Source organism: Kogia breviceps, chromosome 6, assembly GCF_026419965.1.
Source record: "Kogia breviceps isolate mKogBre1 chromosome 6, mKogBre1 haplotype 1, whole genome shotgun sequence".
Classification (NCBI taxonomy): Eukaryota; Metazoa; Chordata; class Mammalia; order Artiodactyla; family Physeteridae; genus Kogia; species Kogia breviceps.
In genome coordinates, this window is record NC_081315.1 from 8,136,134 (window position 1) to 8,154,952 (window position 18,819).

Consider the following 18,819-nt stretch of genomic DNA (forward strand, 5'->3'; position numbering starts at 1 on the left):
AGGATTTTGCAATGGGGAGAGAATATACGATGAATTGGAATTATCTAGATGGAAGGGTTGTGAGGATGTGCCATTAACCCAAAGGGGGCCCGAGAGGAGAGGCCAGGGACTCAGAAGTGTGCAGAAATTATTACAACAGAATCCTCAATTAAATGGACTTGGGATACCAGAAGGGGGCGCTCTCAAGCCCTGGACAATAGCAGAGCCCAAGGGGAAGAAAAAGGACTTCCCCGGCAAGGACTCAGCCAATGAAAAGCTGTGGACTCTTAGCTTACTACAGTCCTCCCAACTCCCTTTCCTCCTCTATAAAAGCGTTCTCCTTCTCTTGCCGTCACGGGCTTTGCACATGGCTCACCATGATTGCAGACCCCAGACTGCTATTCTTTGCTGATCCCAAACAAGCCCACCTTTGCTGGAGAAATACATGGCATTCTACTTGTTAAGGGTCAACAGGTATGTTATAGTAGAAATTAAATAGGCTTTGTAGTCAAATTGGTCAATGTTAAAATCCTGCCACTTATATGCACGTATCGTCAAACAAGTTAGCAAAACTCTCTGAGCCTTGATTCCTTACCTACAAAATGGGAATGATAATACTGCTTAGTTTCCGTGATTGATGTAGAGGATCCTTGTTGCTTATCTCCTTGGCATCCGTCCCCCACTTCTTCCAGCAACATGCCCAGCTTTCATTGGGGAATCTGCTTACTCCGCACTCTCAGAACGTGTGCGCATGAGAGATTTTTGCAGGCGGACCTGATTGGCTCAGGAGTGGACATGTGACCCAAATTGAGCCATTGAGAGCATCATGGCTAAACACCAGGGCGTGCGTTTGTGAGCAGATTCTCCGCAGGCTGTGAAGCTGAGAGCCGGATCTAAAGTTTAGAGCTGCTGTAACCCTCTTGCCACTTCAGAGGAGATCCTGGAATTGTGCAGTTAACACTGCTTGGAGCCTGAAGATGAAGTCCTGATAGCAAGAGGCAGAATGAAGAGATACAGAGAAATGGAGTCACTCGGACATTGTGTAAGCCCTTGTTGACAGCACTTCCCCAAATCAGCCATGACGATGGACTTTTCAGTTATGTGACTGTCAGAAGAGGCTAAGTTATGCTCTCTGTGTGATAACAAACACCCAAAAGCTCAGGGGCTTACAACAACAAAGATTTATTTCTCACTTAGTTACACAGGATGGCTGCAAATCTGCTAGATTGGTTTTGATCTGGGACCCAGGATGACGGAGCAAGCTCTGTTTGGAAAATCACCAGTTGTAATAGAGGGAAGAGAGAGTAGTAGGGAAAATAAGTACTAGCTCCTAAACCACCTGCCTGGAGGATGCTTCCTGCTTGCATGTCATTGGCCAGAACAAATTCACATACTCAAGCTTGATGCCATAGGCTGGAGAGGGGCAGCAAATATTTCTGAATAATAATAACGCAATCTACCAGTAAATTTCCCTTTTGCTTAAGCGAGCTTAGGTCCTATTTTCTGTCACTTGCAACCAAAAGAACCTTAACTGAGAAAAGCTGTTGAAAGAATTAAATTAGAAATTTTATATACGATAGTCAACACATGGTAAACATTCAGTGACTGGGAGCTTCCATTTCCAAGCGCATGAACACAGATGAATTGAGGATGACATCTTTCTCAAATGTTCTCAATTTCTTTAATTTATTCACTATCTCACTAACATTTATTGAGTTCTTTTTATGTGACACACTCTGTGCTAGGTGGTGGGGACACAAAATGATACAGTACTTTTACAGTTTAGTTCTCCAGTAGATTTCATGTTAAAGAAATAACATGCGGGCTCAGTGTCTTATGCCTAAGGAAAGTGATAAACTTTTAGGAAATTGCTATCCAGAAAAAGGTTACATATGGCACATAACGGAATGGAACCAGAAGTATGACTGATACTCATTTACTCATCACTCATCGACCCATTTGTCCAACACATACTTACGAGCCTCTCCCACGAGCTGGACCCTCTTGAGGTAGCAGAGCAAATGGCATTTACTCCTGTCTTTACCTAAAGTGTAGTAGTAAGGAGAGGTGAGCTGAGAGTATAGAAATGGATGCGCTATAATAAGGACAATGAAAGGAGTGCTGATGATGGCTAATGCCGTCACAGTCACCAATAACCTCCGTTTTGCCAAACCTAAAGGTCAACACTCACCCTTGCTCCACGAGCAACTGACAAGAGTTAATCATTCCCTTATTCTTCACTTGCTTATGCACAGCGCCCTTCCTGGTTTTCCTCCTGAGGTCAGCCCTCTGTCACATGCTGAGCACCCCCCGTGGGCGATCTCATTCAGTCGTCTGGCTTTAAGTATCATCTCCACACCGAGGATTCCCAGTTTGATGAGTACTTCAGTGTCTCCCCAACTCCAGGATGATTGATCTTATTGCCTCCTTGTATAACAAGCGTCTCACAGTTATTACCAGGCTGGACTCCTAATCCATCAGCCCCAAACTGGTGCCTCTCGCGGGGTTCCCACCCCAGTGGCTCAGGCCAACCTCGGAGTAATCCTAATCCCTTTCCTTCTTTCCTCCCACTTCCAATTCATCAGACCATCCGTGGACTCTGACTTTTAAAACGTGTTGAATGTGGTCATTTCTTCCCTCTTCCCCGCTAGGATATCACCTCAGTCCTGGGCTCTTACAGCGGCTTCCCCTAACTGGCTTTTCTGCCTCCGTTTTTGTTCTGTTATTTTCGACATGGCAGCCAGAATAATTCTTTTAAAACTAAAGTCAGATCATATCGCTTCTCTTTTCAAACGCCTCCAAAGAGGTTTTCCCTGGTGGCGCAGTGGTTGAGAGTCCGGCTGCCGATGCAGGGGACGCGGGTTCGTGCCCCGGTCCGGGAAGATCCCACGTGCCGCGGAGCGGCTGGGCCCGTGAGCCACAACTACTGAGCCTCCGCGTCTGGAGCCTGTGCTCCGCAACGAGAGAGGCCGCGATAGTGAGAGGCTCGCGCACCGCGGTGAAGAGTGGCCCCCGCTCGCCACAACTAGAGAAAGCCCTCGCACAGAACCTAAAACCCAACACAACCAAAAATAAATAAATAAAAATTAATTAATTTTAAAAAATTATTTAAAAAAAAAAAAGCCTCCAAATGCTCCACTTCACCCTGCACGCTTAGATAGGAGAGGGACTCATTCCCTCATTTCCTGGGTCCCATTGGCTCTCTGCTCAAATGTCACTTCATCAGAGAGGTCTTCCCTGATATCTTATCCAAAAATGCTAGTTCCTTCTGCCTTCGCCCTCCATTCCTTTACTGTTTTATTTTTCTTCACGTTGCCACTTGCCATCATACAAAATATGTACTTATCTGTTTATAACTAGGAGAATGTAAGCGCTGAGGAGTTTGCGCTCCCAGCGCCGGAAACCGTCTAGAAGAGGGCTGGCACGCAGATGCTTTTATTAAGTACTCCAGGCATGATTCGAACACAATTCACTATCAGTGACATCATCCTGCCACATCAGATTTGCTGTATTACTGTCCACGCTTCACAGACGTGGTAGCCGAGGCACAGACTCGGTAAGTAACTTGCCCAGAGTCACAGCGCTTTCAAGTGGCTTCGCTAGGGCGCACCTTCGGGCGCTCTCCCTGCGGAGCCCCTCTGCGCCTCGGCGCTGGGCGCTCACGTTCGACGCCCGAAAGCCGTCCGCGGGGGCGCGGCTCACCCAGCCTCCCGCCTCCTGGGAAGTCAGCGCGCACCCGTCCCTGGCCTTTGGGTGCCCGAGCCGGCAGAGCGCACAGATTCGGGCAGGCGGCTGGGCGCGGCCGCGGCGCGTACTTCTGCGGCGTCGCGGAGCCCCGCGCGGCCCGAGCGCAACGCCTCCCGTTTCGTTTTCCGGACGCGCCCCGGCTTTGTTTCGGTTTCCCGTAGTTCCGTCTTCAAAACGAAACTGAAAGTGGCGCTAAACTGCGCAGCGCTCCTTTGGACAGAGATGCCTTTGGCACCAGTCCTTAACCTCTGCGAATCTGTCTGGAACAGAGTGACCTTGCAAACGTCGTCTGTGGTTTGGACACCTGAAGCTCCCTCAGAAATACCCGAGGGCGTCTTTTTTTCTTAAGATTAAAAACATGTAGAATAGCATTTGCTATTATTAATCATTGTATCAATAGAGACAGAGGGAAAGAAATCGCTTATTATTCTAACACCCGAAAACAACTCCTAATATTTGGATGCATTTTGGGGGGCCTTTTTTTCCTATTATATATTTAATCTTTATAAAATCATGTCATTATACAGTTTTATACGCGCAGGATTTAACTGTAAATTGCGTTTTCGTCAAACATAATATGAACATATTGCCCTTTTATTATGTATTTTTTAAAATAAGTTTTAAATTGTTGCATAACGTTCCAGGTTCTGACAGTACAATTCAGTTATTTTCCTCTTGTGGAAGTTTGTTTTTTTCTCATCAGGGCCTTTTATAAATAATAGTATGATTGACATCATTATAAGTAAGTATTTGACCAAATTTCTGATTACTTACTTAAAATAAATTCCAAAAGATGTGTCTGGAGGAAAAACTTTTCCTCTACCCTCTTAGTTCTTATACTGAGGGCCTGTGAACTGAACTGACAAAGACAGATTAACGAGAAAAAAAACCTCACAACTTTATGAATATTTTATGTGCACAGGAGTTCACAGAAAAGAAGTGAAACTCAAGAAGTGGTTAGACTTAGGAGCTTATATGCCATTTAACAAAGAACAGGGGGTTTGTGTTTTGAGGGGTGATCAATTGTGGGGAAGTGTCTTTGAAATATATTAGGGAGGGCTTCCCTGGTGGCGCAGTGGTTCAGAATCCGCCTGCCAGTGCAGGGGACACGGGTTCGAGCCCTGGTCCGGGAAGATCCCACACGCCGCGGAGCAACTAAGCCCGTGTGCCACAACTACTGAGCCTTCGCTCTAGAGCCCACGAGTCACAACTGCTGAAGTCTGTGTACCTAGAGCCCGTGGTCCGCAACAAGAGAAGCTGCTACAATGAGAAGCCCACGCACCCCAACGAAGAGTAGCTCCGGCTCGCCGCAACTAGAGAAAGCCGTGCGCAGCAATGAAGACCCAAGGCAGCCAAAAATAAAACAAATTTTAAAAAAAAGATAAAAATAACATCTCTTAAAAAAAAAGAAATATATGAGGGAAACTAATGGAAGATAAGGGTTACTTTACTAAAGGCTGTTTATGCAGACTCATCTGAGTGCAAGCTCTGGTGATAAGGGTCATTCTTTTCTTCTTGGTATGGAAGAGGGGTGCACCTTCACAGGAGAAATTCATGCCAACTTCACACATTTATGCTTTTAAGCTGATAAGGGGAAGGCAGAGAGCTCTTTCTGCATCTGTCGCCTCCCGATTGCCTTCAGCTCAAAGTCATCTTTAGGCCAGAGTGGCATATTTTGGGGTGGCATATTCTGATCGCCTTCAGGTGGAGATTAGGGGCAACGTGATACATGAAGCCAAGTTCTCCCCCAGGAAGAAGGTACCACTTTCCACCTCCATGAGTGTGTGAATCTTTGGGAATTTTTTCATTGTTGCATAGTTTGCAAAGTAAATCGTTGAGAAGGATAAGATCACAAGATTAAAAAAGAAAAAGAAAACTTAAGTGTTAACAAAAGCTTTACCGCTAATGACGTGCTTAGCTTCAGACGTCTGATAATTCGGAGACAAACGCTTTGGGAGGACAGTTTGGATGGTCTTGTAGGGAATGTGCTCAGGTTCTCATTTGTGGGCACACCTGGCCCGTCGGGAGGCGTGTTACTGCACTCTCCACTGTGAGGGCCTCTGGCATCGGCCTCTCACACTCAGGCAGGCTCCCTGCCCCTAGCAAAGGAGTCACTGTTCTCACTCTTCAGGGCTGCAAAGTCAGAGGAATGGAGGAGGGGCGGTCCCATCTTCTCTCCTTTATCTGGCTGGGTTTTGATTCCACCCTCATAGAGAAATGTAAGGGCGAGCGACAGGTCCTTCCAGGTTCCCCTCCTCCACACGCCCACCCTTTTATTTATTTATTTATTTATTTATTTTTTTTGCGGTACGCGGGCCTCTCACTGTTGTGGCCTCTCCCGTTGCGGAGCACAGGCTCCGGACGCGCAGGCCCAGCGGCCATGGCTCACGGGCTTAGTTGCTCCGCGGCATGTGGGATCCTCCCGGACCAGGGCACGAACCCGTGTCTCCTGCATCGGCAGGCGGACTCTCAACCACTGCGCCACCAGGGAAGCCCCGCCCACCCTTTTAAATAGCAGCCATATCCCCATAAGGACAGTGCCACGCATTGAGCCTATTTCCTTCACACCTTTAAGGAGGACTTTAGGCCTTGATTTAAAAGTCATTGGAAGAGAAGGGAACTCCCAGTGACCCTGCCTTTGGAAGAAAAGTACTGTCTTAAACTTGGTATTATATTAACAGTCTTGTGGGCGGTTTGGTTTTGTTTTTGTTCCTAAAGAACGAATTCCGGCGTTGGAAACTCTACACGTTGGTCCGGTGAGCTGTGGAAAGGAGCATCCCTGGCTGTCTGTCGCAAAGGAAGGGTCTTCACGTGGGGATCTGGTTCTGAAGGACAGCTGGGAATTGGAGAACTTAAGGAAATAAATTTTATGCCTAAGTACGTATTTTAATTCATTCATTTACTCTTTCAGTATTTTTGAGCTTCATGTGCCAGGCACCGTGCAAGATGCCAGGGTCCAAAGATGACTATAGCACAGTTCCCTAACCTCACGGGTTACAGCGTAGTGAGGGAAGGAGGCGGGAAAACAAGGTATAACACCAGTTATTATTGAATTAGAGTCTATGAAAGAACAAGGCGGCATGAGGTGAGAACCTGTGACCCTGGGATTTTAATCTTAGGTACTGGAAATAACTGTCGGATCCACTTGGACCTCCAGAGTTGGTGTAAAGATTATTTTAAAGTGCAAATGTTTGAGCTACGGAAAATTTATAGAGAGACATCTTACCAGACTAAAACAGGGTCTCCTAAAGGGAGCCCTCTTGCACTGCTGGTGGGAATGTAAATTGATACAGCCACTATGGAGAACAGTATGGACGTTCCTTAAAAAACTACAAATAGAACTACCATACGACCCAGCAATCCCACTACTGGGCATATACCCTGAGAAAACCATAATTCAAAAAGAGTCATGTACCAAAATGTTCATTGCAGCTCTATTTACGATAGCCAGGACATGGAAGCAACCTAAGTGTCCATCAACAGATGAATGGATAAGGAAGATGTGGCACATATATACAATGGAATATTACTCAGCCATAAAAAGAAATGAAACTGAGTTATTTGTAATGAGGTGGATGGACCCGGAGTCTGTCATACAGAGTGAAGTAAGTCAGAAGGAGAAAAACAAATACCATATGCTAACACATATATATGGACTCTAAGGGAAAAAAATGTCATGAAGAGATTAGTGGTAGGACGGGAATAAAACACAGACTTACTCGAGCATGGACTTGAGGATATGAGGAGGGGGAAGGGTGGGCTGTGACGAAGTGAGAGAGTGGCAGGGACATATATACACTATCAAATGTAAATTAGATAGCTGGTGGGAAGCTGCTGCATAGCACAGGGAGATCACCTCTGTGCTTTGTGACCACCTAGAGGGGTGGGATAGGGAGGGTGGGAGAGAGGGTGATGCAAGAGGGAAGAGATATGGGAACATATGTATATGTATAACTGATTCAGTTTGTTGTAAAGGAAAAACTAACACACTATTGTAAAACAATTATACTCCAATAAAGATGTTAATAAATAAATAAATAAATAAATAAAACAGGGTCTCCTGAAAATACAGCTGCCGTTAACCCTCCTTTGAGGGAGTTTCCTATGAATTCAGCTGTTGTAAAGACAAACCGCCCAATCAGCATCGAAAACCCAAATGAACCTTCCATCCTCTCCCACTGAAGCCCTAAATAAATCGCTTTTGCTAAGTTAATATATGTACACCTCTACTCAGGCTATTGTACAAATTTTCCATTACTGGGAGCTCCTGTCTGCACATGTAGGTAAACTTTGCCTTTTCTCCTGTTAATCTGTATAAACTCAGTTAATTTGCAGGTCCCCAATCATGGGACACAGTTGGAAGAGGAAAGGTTTTCCGCCCAGCATAACCTTTTGGCTTGTCATAAGCCACTGGATCCTAATATTTTACTTAGTAAAATCGGGGGAAAAAATCACATCCTTACACACAGCTTCCTAGGCCAAATGATATGACAAGCAGCCTGAACCGTGTGTTCATGAATTACGTGCACTGGAAATTTTCAGAAGCATGTTTTTCAATGCTAGGAAGTTACCTTTTGTTGCTTTCTCTGCTCATTAAATAGTATAAGAGATTGCTGTGGCTTGGGGGAATGAGCACTGACCGTGGAATGAAAAGCCCAAGGTTTGCGTCTGTTCTACAGCCGATACCAGTTCACGTCTTTGAGTTTTCCTAGGTTGAACCGTATGAAATTGCTGATAGTTATGTTCTGGATCCACAAAAATGGCAATTTAATAGGAATCAACCTAGTGGTGTCTTTATCTCACAGGGTGAGATAGGTGTCGTAGGTGACAGTACTCTATAAATTCTAAAGCCCTGGACTATATGTGTGTGAAGAAATTTATTTTTCTTTTAGGCTGATAAGTATAGCATAAAAGTTAGTACGTTATACAACGTGTTAAAAGCCCCAAATTCAAAAGCCCAATTCACTTTCGAATTATATATTGTTTTGGATTCTGCCCCGCACCTTTGCCCGTGTTGATGACATGTTAAAATAGCTTGAAGGCTTTGGAGTAAAAAGTTCGTTCGGGGTTTTCCGTAAGATGGTATGGAAAACCCCGAACGAACTTTTTGGCCAACCCAATAGTACAGGAATACAAGAAAATAAGTTAAAATATCTGTAGTCCACTTGGTGACCCAATCTGAAGAAGGATTAATAGATTTTGTGTCATTTTTATTATAGGAAGATAGAAACTCTGACTGGTATAAAAATTATACAAGTTTCCTGTGGATGCTACCACTTCCTGGCATTATCAGAAGGTAAAAAAAGTCTTTTTGGATCTCCTACATGTCATCAGGAAGTAATTTTTTGAATAAGAATGATACCTGTACCTCGAGTCTGTCATACAGAGTGAAGTAAGTCAGAAAGAGAAAAACAAATATCGTATGTTAACACACATATATATATGGGATCTGAAAAAAAAAATGGTTCTGATGAACCTAGGGGCTGGACAGGAATAAAGACGCAGATGTAGAGCATGGACTTGAGGACACGGGGAGGGGGAAGGGTAAGCTGGAACGAAGTGAGAGAGTGGCATGGACATATATACACTACCAAACGTAGGGTGGATAGCTAGTGGGAAGCAGCCGCAGAGCACAGGGAGATCAGCTCGGTGCTTTGTGACCACCTAGAGGGGTGGAATAGGGAGAGTGGGAGGGAGACACAAGAGGCAGGAGAGGATATATGTATATGTATAGCTGATTCACTTTGTTATAAGGCAGAAGCTAACACACTGTTGTAAAGCAATTATACTCCAATTAAGATGTTAACAAAAAAGAATGATACCTGTTGAGTTTAATGCACTGGGGTTCATTTTAATGCGTTTAAAGTTAAAACGAAAACTTAGATGTAATAACTCATAGAAATCTGACATGTGTTGGCATTTCTGTGAGTAGCATTAGAAGAACTTGATTTTTGACTTCTTATAATTTTCCATTTCTGGTCAAATTCAACATAAAATGTTGTTGTTTCCCGCCCCCCCCCCCCAAGTCGTTCCACAACTATTTATTTGCCTACAGTGTTACCAGCAAAGAGGATACAGCAGTTAACAAACCTAAGACCCTGCTTTCGTGAAGCTTATATTCTGGGGAGATGTAGGGGAAGTGAGCCTTAAACACACAAATAGCTGTGTGGTGTAACAGGGATAAGGGCGTGAAGAGAAGTGAGGCGAGGCAAGGAGACAGAAAGTGAGGAGGTGGACGGAGGGAAGGGGTCTTTCTATTGTATAAAGGAGGTCAGGGAAGCTATCTTTTTTTTTTTTTTTTTTTTTTTTTCGGTATGCGGGCCTCTCACTGTTGTGGCCTCTCCCATTGCGGAGCACAGGCTGCGGACGCGCAGGCTCAGCGGCCATGGCTCACGGGCCCAGCCGCTCCGCGGCATGTGGGATCTTCCCGGACCAGGGCACGAACCCGTGTCTCCTGCATCGGCAGGCGGACTCCCAACCACTGCGCCACCAGGGAAGCCCCAGGGAAGCTATCTTTATAAGGTGAGATGTGAACAAAGACTGAAAGGAAGGGAGAGACATGATGCTAAGGTCATGGTCCAGAGCATGATCCCGATGGAAGGCCATGCCCAGCGGGGAGCTCAGGAGCAGCGGGGGGTCTGGAGAGGGGCGATGAGGGAGCCAGGAGGGATGAGGTCTGAGAAGTGGTCGTGTGAATCCTGGTGACATGGGGCTTAGGAGCTGTGGTAAGAGTTGGCCTTTTATTGAGTGAGAGAGCAAGCTCCTGAAGGGTTCCATCTGACGTATATTTTTATTTTTCTTATTTATTTGTGGGGTTTTTTAGACTTAATTGATCATATATTTTTATCATGCATCAATCAGTCTTTTGCAAACACAAAAAGGAAAATGTGCACCAACCAAACTGGTAAAGCTTTTCCTAAACCTTCTTTGCATTCTTCTTTTTTTTTTTTAATATCTCTCTAATTCTTTTTTTATACAGCAGGTTCTTATTAGTCATCCATGTATACACATCAGTGTATACATGTCAATCCCAATCTCCCAATTCATCACACCCCCACCCTCACCACCCCGCCGCTTTTGCCCCTTGGTGTCCATATGTTTGTTCTCTACATCTGTGTCTCTATTTCTGCCCTGCAAACTGGTTCATCTGTACCATTTTTCTAGGTTCCACATATATGCGTTAAAATATGATATTTGTTTTTCTCTTTCTGACTTACTTCACTCTGCATGACAGTCTCTAGATCCATCCACATCTCAACAAATGACCCAATTATGTTCCTTTTTATGGCTGAGTAATATTCCATTGTATATATGTACCACATCTTCTTTATCCATTCATCTGTTGATGGGCATTTAGGTTGCTTCCATGTCCTGGCTATTGTAAATAGAGCTGCAATGAACACTGGGGTGCATGTGTCTTTTTGAATAATGGTTTTTCTCAGGGTATCTGCCCAGTACTGGGATTACTGTATCATAAGGTAATTCTATTTTTAGTTTTTTAAGGAACCTCCATACTGTTCTCCATAGTGGCTGTATCAATTTACATTCCCACCAACAGTGCAAGAGGGTTCCCTTTTCTCCACACCCTCTCCAGCATTTGTTGTTTGTACATTTTCTGATGTTGCCCATTCTAACTGGTGTGAGGTGATACCTCATTGTAATTTTGATTTGCATTTCTCTAATAATTAGTAATGTTGAGCAGCTTTTCATGTGCCTCTTGGCCATCTGTATGTCTTCTTTGGAGAAATGTCTACTTAGGTCTTCTGCCCACTTTTGGATTGGGTTGTTTGTTTTTTTAATACTGAGCTGCGTGAGCTGTTTATATATTTTGGATTAATCCCTTGTCCGTTGATTCGTTTGCAACTATTTTCTTCCAATCTGAGGGTTGTCTTTTGGTCTTGTTTATGGTATCCTTTGCTGTGCAAAAGCTTTTAAGTTTCATTAGGTCCCATTTGTTTATTTTTGTTTTTATTTCCATTTCTCTAGGAGGTGGGTCAAAAAGGATCTTGCTGTGATTTATGTCATAGAGTGTTCTACCTATATTTTCCTCTAAGAGTTTTATAGTGTCTAGCCTTACATTTAGGTCTTTAATCCATTTTGAGTTTATTTTTATGTATGGTGTTAGGGAGTGTTCAAATTTCATACTTTTACATGTAGCTGTCCAGTTTTCCCAGCACCAGTTATTGAAGAGGCTGTCTTTTCTCCACTGAATATTCTTGCCTCCTTTATCAAAGATAAGGTGACCATATGGGCGTGGGTTTATCTCTGGGCTTTCTAACCTTTTCCATTGATCTATATTTCTGTTTTTGTGCCAGTACCATACTGTCTTGATTACTGTAGCTTTGTAGTATAGTCTGAAGTCAGGGAGCCTGATTCCTCCAGCTCCATTTTTCATTCTCAAGGTTGCTTTGGCTGTTCAGGGTCTTTTGTGTTTCCATACAAATTGTGAAATTTTTTGTTCTAGTTTTGTGAAAAATGCCATTGGTAGTTTGATAGGGATTGCATTGAATCTGTAGATTGCTTTGGGTAGTAGAGTCATTTTCACAATGTTGATTCTTCCAATCCAGAAACATGGTATATCTCTCCATCTGTTTGTATCATCTTTAATTTCTTTCATCAATGTCTTATAGTTTTCTGCATACAGGTCTTTTGTCTCCCTAGGTAGGTTTATTTCTAGGTATTTTATTCTTTTTGTTGCAGTGGTAAATGAGAGTGTTTCCTTAATTTCTCTGTTAGATTTCTCATCATTAGTGTATAGGAATGCAAGAGATTTTTGTGCATTAATTTTGTATCCTGCAACTTTACCAAATTCATTGATTAGCTCTAGTAGTTTTCTGGTGGCATCTTTAGGATTATCTATGTATAGTATCATGTCATCTGCAAACAGTGATAGTTTTACTTCTTCTTTTCCAATTTGGATTCCTTTTCTTTCTTTTTCTTCTCTGATTGTCAAGGCTAGGACTTCCAAAAGTATGTTTAATAATAGTGGCAAGAGTGGACATCCTTGTCTTGTTCCTGATCTTAGAGGAAATGCTTTCAGCCTTTCACCATTGAGAATGATGTTTGCTGTGGGTTTGTCACATATGGCCTTTATTATGTTGAAGTAGGTTCCCTCTATGCCCATGTTCTGGAGAGTTTTTATCATAAATGGGTGTTGAATTTTGTCAAAAGCTTTTTCTGCATCTACTGAGATGATCATATGGTTTTTCTTCTTCAATTTGTTAATATGGTGTATCACATTGATTGATTTGTGTATACTGAAGAATACTTCCATCCCTGGGATAAATCCCACTTGATCATGGTGTATGATCCTTTTATTTATTTTATTTTATTATTTTTTTTTTTGCGGTATGCGGGCCTCTCACTGCTGTGGCCTCTCCCGTTGCGGAGCACAGGCTCCGGACGCACAGGCTCAGCGGCCATGGCTCACGGGCCTAGCCGCTCCGCGGCATGTGGGATCCTCCCGGACCAGGGCACGAACCCGCGTCTCCCGCATCGGCAGGCGGACTCTCAACCACTGCGCCACCAGGGAAGCCCTATGATCCTTTTAATGTGTTGTTGGATTCTGTTTGCTAGTATTTTGTTGAGGATTTTTACACCGATATTCACCAGTGATATTTTTCTGTAATTTTCTTTTTTTGTAGTATCTTTGTCTGGTTTTGGTATCAGGGTGATGGTGGCCCCATCAAATGAGTTTGGGAGTGTTCCTTCCTCCGCAATTTTTTGGAAGAGTTTGAGAAGGATGGGTGTTAGCTCTTCTCTAAATGTTTGATAGAAATCACCTGTGAAGCCATCTGGTCCTGGACTTTTGTTTGTTGGAAGATTTTTTTTTTTTTTTTTTCAGTACACGGGCCTCTCACTGTCGTGGCCTCTCCTATTGCAAAGCACAGGCTCCGGATGTGCAGGCTCAGCGGCCATGGGTCATGGGCCCAGCCACTCCGTGGCATCTTCCCAGACGGGGGCACGAACCCATGTCCCCTGCATCGACAGGCAGACTCGCAAGCACTGCGCCACCAGGGAAGCCCTGTTGGAAGATTTTTAATCACAGTTTCAATTTCATTACTTGTGATTGGTCTGTTCATATTTTCTATTTCTTCCTGGTTCAGTCTTGGAAGGTTATACCTTTCTAAGAATTTGTCCATTTTTTCCAGGTTGTCCATTTTATTGGCACAGAGTTCCTTGTAGCAGTCTCTTAGGATGCTTTGTATTTCAGTGGTGTCTGTTGTAACTTCTCCTTTTTCATTTCTAATTTTATTGATTTGAGTCCTCTCCCTCTTTTTCTTTTTTTTTTTTTTTTTTTTTGTGGTACTCAGGCCTCTCACTGCTGTGGCCTCTCCTGCTGCGGAGCACAGGCTCCAGACGCACAGGCCCAGTGGCCATGGCTCACGGGCCCAGCCGCTCCGCGGCACATGGGATCCTCCCGGACCGGGGCACGAACCCACGTCCCCTGCATCGGCAGGCAGACTCTCAACCACTGCGCCACCAGGGAAGCCCTCCCTCTTTTTCTTGATGAGTCTGGCTGATGGTTTATCAATTCTGTTTATCTTCTCAAAGAACCAGCTTTTTGTTTTATTGATCTTTGCTATTGTTTTCTTTGTTGCTATTTCATTTATTTCTGCTCTGATCTTTATAGTTTCTTTCCTTCTGCTAACTTTGGGTTTCATTTGTTATTCTTTTTAAGGTTCCTTTAGGTGTAAGGTTAGATTGTTTATTTGAGATTTTTCTTGTTTCTTGAGGTAGGCTTGTATAGCTATAAACTTACCTCATAGAACTGCTTTTGCTGCATCCCGTAGGTTTTGGATCGTTGTCTTTCATTGTCATTTGTCTCTAGGTATTTTTTGATTTCCTCTTTGATTTCTTCAGTGATCTCTTGGTTATTTAGCAATGTATTGTTTAGCCTCCACGTTTTTGTGTTTTTTACGTTTTTTTCTCTGTAATTCATTTCTAATCTCATAGCATTGTGGTCAGAAAAGATGCTTGATCTGTCTGATTTCAATTTCCTTAAATTTACTGAGGCTTGATCTGTGACCCAAGATGTGATCTATCCTGGAGAAGGTTCCATGTGCACTTGAGAAGAAAGTGTAATCTGCTATTTTTGAGTGGAATATTCTATAAATATCAATTAAATCTATCTGGTCTGTTGTGTTATTTAAAGCTTGTGTTTCCTTATTTAGTTTCATTTTGGATGTTCTGTCCATTGGTGTAAGTCAGGTGTTAAAGTCCCCCACTATTATTGTGTGACTGTCGATTTCCTCTTTTATAGCTGTTAGCAGTTGCCTTATGTATTGAGGTGCTCCTATGTTGGGTGCATATATATTTATAATTATAAGTTCTTCTTGGATTGATCCCTTGCTGATTATGTAGTGTACTTCCTTGTATCTTGTAGCATTCTTTATTATAAAGTCTATTTTATCTGATATGAGTATTGCTACTCCAGCTTTCTTTTGATTTCCATTTGCATGGAATATCTTTTTCCATCCCCTCACTTTCAGTCTGTATGTGTCCCTAGGTCTGAAGTGGGTCTCTTGTAGACAGCATATATATGGGTCTTGTTTTTGTATACATTCAGCAAGCCTGTGTCTTTTGGTTGGAGCATTTAATCCATTCACGTTTAAGGTAATTATCTATATATATGTTCCTAGTACCATTTTCTTAATTGTTTTGGGTTTGTTTTTGTAGGTCCTTTCTTCTCTTGTGTTTCCCACTTAGAGAAGTTCCTTTAGCATTTGTTGTAGAGGTGTTTTGGTGGTGCTGAATTCTCTTAGCTTTTGCTTGTCTGTAAAGCTGTTGATTTCTCCATCAAATCTGAATGAGATCCTTGCCGGGTAGAGTAATCTTGGTTGTAGGTTCTTCCCTTTCATCACTTTGAGTATATCTTGCCACTCCCTTCTGGCTTGTAGAGTTTCTGCTGAGAAATCAGTTGTTATCCTTATGGGAGTTCCCTTGTATGTTATTTGTCGTTTCTCCCTTGCTGCTTTCAATAATTTTTCTTTGTCTTTAATTTTTGCCAATTTGATTACTCTGTTTCTCGGTGTGTTTCTCTATGGGTTTATCCTGTGTGGGACTTGCTGCGCTTCCTGGACTTGGGTGCTGTTTCCTTTCCCATGTTAGGGAAGTTTTCAGCTATAATCTCTTCAAATATTTTCTTGGGTCCTTTCTCTCTCTCTTCTACTTCTGGGACCCCTATAATGAGAATGTTGTTGTGTTTAATGTTGTCCCAGAGTTCTCTTAGGCAGTCTTAATTTCTTTTCATTCTTTTTTCTTTATTCTCTTCCACGGCAGTGAATTCCACCATTTTGTCTTCCAGGTCACTATCTGTTCTTCTGCCTCAGTTATTGTGCTATTGATTCCTTCTAGTGTAGTTTTCATTTCAGTTACTGTATTGTTCATCTCTGTTTGTTTGTTCTTTAATTCTTCTAGGTCTTTGTTAAACATTTCTTGCATCTTCTCGATCTTTGCCTTGATTCTTTTTCCGAGGTCCTGGATCATCTTCACTGTCATTATTCTGAATTCTTTTTCTGGAAGGTTGTCTGTCTCCACTTCATTTAGTTGTTTTTCTGGGGTTTTATCTTGTTCCCTCATCTGGTACATAGCCCTCTGCCTTTTCATCTTGTCTATCTTTCTGTGAATGTGGTTTTTGTTCCACAGGCTGCAGGATTGTAGTTCTTCTTGCTTCTGCTGTCTGCCCTCTGGTGGATGAGGCTATCTAAGAGGCTTGAGCAAGTTTCCTGATGGGAGGGACTGGTGGTGGGTAGAGCCGGCTGTTGCTTTGGTGGGCAGGGCTCAGTAAAAGTTTAATCCGCTTGACTGCTAATGGGTGGGGCTGAGTTCCCTCCTGTTGGTTGTTTGGCCTGAGGCGACCCAACACTGGAGCCTACCCAGCTCTTTGTTGGGGCTAATGGCAGACTCTGGGAGGGCTCATGCCAAGGAGTACCTCCTAGAACTTCTCCTTCCAGTGTCCTTGTCCCCACGGTGAGCCACAGCCAGCCCCTGCCTCTGCAGGAGACCCTCCAACACTAGCAGGTAAGTCTGGTTCAGTCTCCTACGGGGTCTCTTCTGCTTCCCTCTGAGTCCCGATGGGCACACTACTTTGTGTGTGCCCTCCAAGAGTGGAGTCTCTGTTTCCCCCAGTCATGTCGAGTCCTGCAATCAAATCCCACTAGCCTTCAAAGTCTGATTCTCTAGGAATTCCTTCTCCCGTTGCCGGACCCCCAGGTTGGGAAGCCTGACGTGGGGCTCAGAATCTTCACTCCAGTGGGTGGACTTCTGTGGTATAAGTGTTCTCCAGTTTGTGAGTCACCCACCCAGCAGTTATGCGATTTGATTTTATTGTGATTGCACCCTTCCTACCATCTTACTGTGGCTTCTCCTTTGTCTTTGGATGTGGGGTATCTTTTTTGGTGAGTTCCAGTGTCTTCCTGTTGATGATTGTTCAGCAGTTAGTTGTGACTCTGGTGGTCTCGCAAGAGGGAGTGAGAGGACGTCCTTCTACTCCGCCATCTTGGTTCTATCCTCTCCATCTGACTTACATTTTTAAAAGAACACTCTGACCGCTCTTTAGAGAAGAAACCGCTGGGGGCAGAGATGCAATGTGGGAGCCCAGTGAGGTGCTGTTGTCATTTCCCAGGGGAGAAGTGATGGTGATGTGGCGGCTACAGGGCTAACAGTGGAGTGGTGAGAAGTGGTTGGTTCCTGGATAGATTTTGAAGATAGCGGCTTTAGTATTTGTGGGTTGAAGCGTGTAGAAGAAAGAGAGGAGTCGAGGATGGCTTCAAGGTTTTTGGCCTGAGCAGCTGAAAGATCATGGTTACCCTTAACTGGGAGGGAGGAGAGTGGATATTGTTGGAAGGGACTTTTAAAGGTGACCTTGACCATCACCTTTGCCTTTAGTGAGAGTACTTTAACCTCCTTTACTCTTGTATTTATTCTTTAAAGATTTTTAGAATTAGGACGGCAGTTTCTCCTTGAATTTGGGGTTCCATTGTGTTTGCAGTTCTGAATTCCTCCTCTTTATTTTTGTAGATGGCCAAGTGTTTTCGTGGGGAAAGAACAGCCATGGGCAGCTGGGCCTGGGGAAGGAGCTCCCCTCCCAGGCCAGCCCGCAGAGGGTGAGGTCCCTGGAGGGCATCCCGCTGGCACAGGTGGCTGCAGGAGGGGCCCACAGCTTTGCCCTGTCTCTCTCGGGGACTTCATTGGGCTGGGGAAGCAACCATGCAGGGAAGCTGGCCCTCGGAGGGAATAATGTCCCAGGTAACAAGGTAGTCTTGTAGTAAGTCCTTCTTTCTTTCTGGTTGGAAAAGCAGTTCTGCAAAGGGCACACTGAAAGGTTAGAACAGTGGTCCCAAACTTTGTGACACATTAGAATCACCTAGGGAGCTATATTAACTTTTTTGATTCCTGCTGCAACAAATTACCACAAACCTAGTGGCTTAAAACAACATAAATTTATTAACTCATGGTCCTGGTGGTCAGAAGTCTGGTGCAGGTCTCCCTGAGTTAAAATCAGAGTGTCAGCAGGGCTGCCTTAATTTCTGGAGGCTGGAGGGGACCAGAGCATCTTCCTTCCCTTTTCCAGCTTCTAGAGGCACCTACACTCTTGACTCATAACCGCTTTCTTCTTCAAAGCCGGCAGTGGCTGCTTCAGCCTCCCTCTCGTCACACCACTCGGACGTTCCTCTTCCGCCTCCCTCTTCCTCGGTGAAAGTGCCCTTGTGATTACGTTGGGCCCACCCGCGTAATCCGGGCTAACCTCCCTATTCTAAGGTCAACTGATTAGCAGCCTTCTTACGTCCTTCTGCTTCCTTAACTTCCCTTTGCCGTGTAACTTAACATATTCACAGGCTCTGGGAAAAGAACATGGCCGTCTTTGGAAGGCCATTAGTCTGTCTACTCTGAGAACGTTTAAAAATCGGAATGCCCGGGCTTCCCTGGTGGCGCAGTGGTTGGGAGTCCGCCTGCCGATGCGGGGGACACGGGTTCGTGCCCCGGTCCGGGAGGATCCCACGTGCCGCGGAGCGGCTGGGCCCGTGAGCCGTGGCCGCTGCGCCTGCGCGTCCGGAGCCTGTGCTCCGCAACGGGAGGGGCCCCGACAGT

General features: G+C 44.2%; 1 protein-coding gene across 1 annotated transcript in view; it reads left to right on the forward strand.

Annotated features, from left to right (window-relative positions):
- LOC131758814 (probable E3 ubiquitin-protein ligase HERC6) overlaps positions 1-18,819 on the forward strand; it is a 133,400-nt gene that overhangs the window by 90,093 nt on the left and 24,488 nt on the right. Inside the window, 4 exon segments of the mRNA XM_067035486.1 lie at positions 6,445-6,501; positions 6,504-6,603; positions 8,946-9,022; positions 17,749-17,976. Of these exon segments, the coding sequence (XP_066891587.1) occupies positions 6,445-6,501; positions 6,504-6,603; positions 8,946-9,022; positions 17,749-17,976 (462 nt within the window).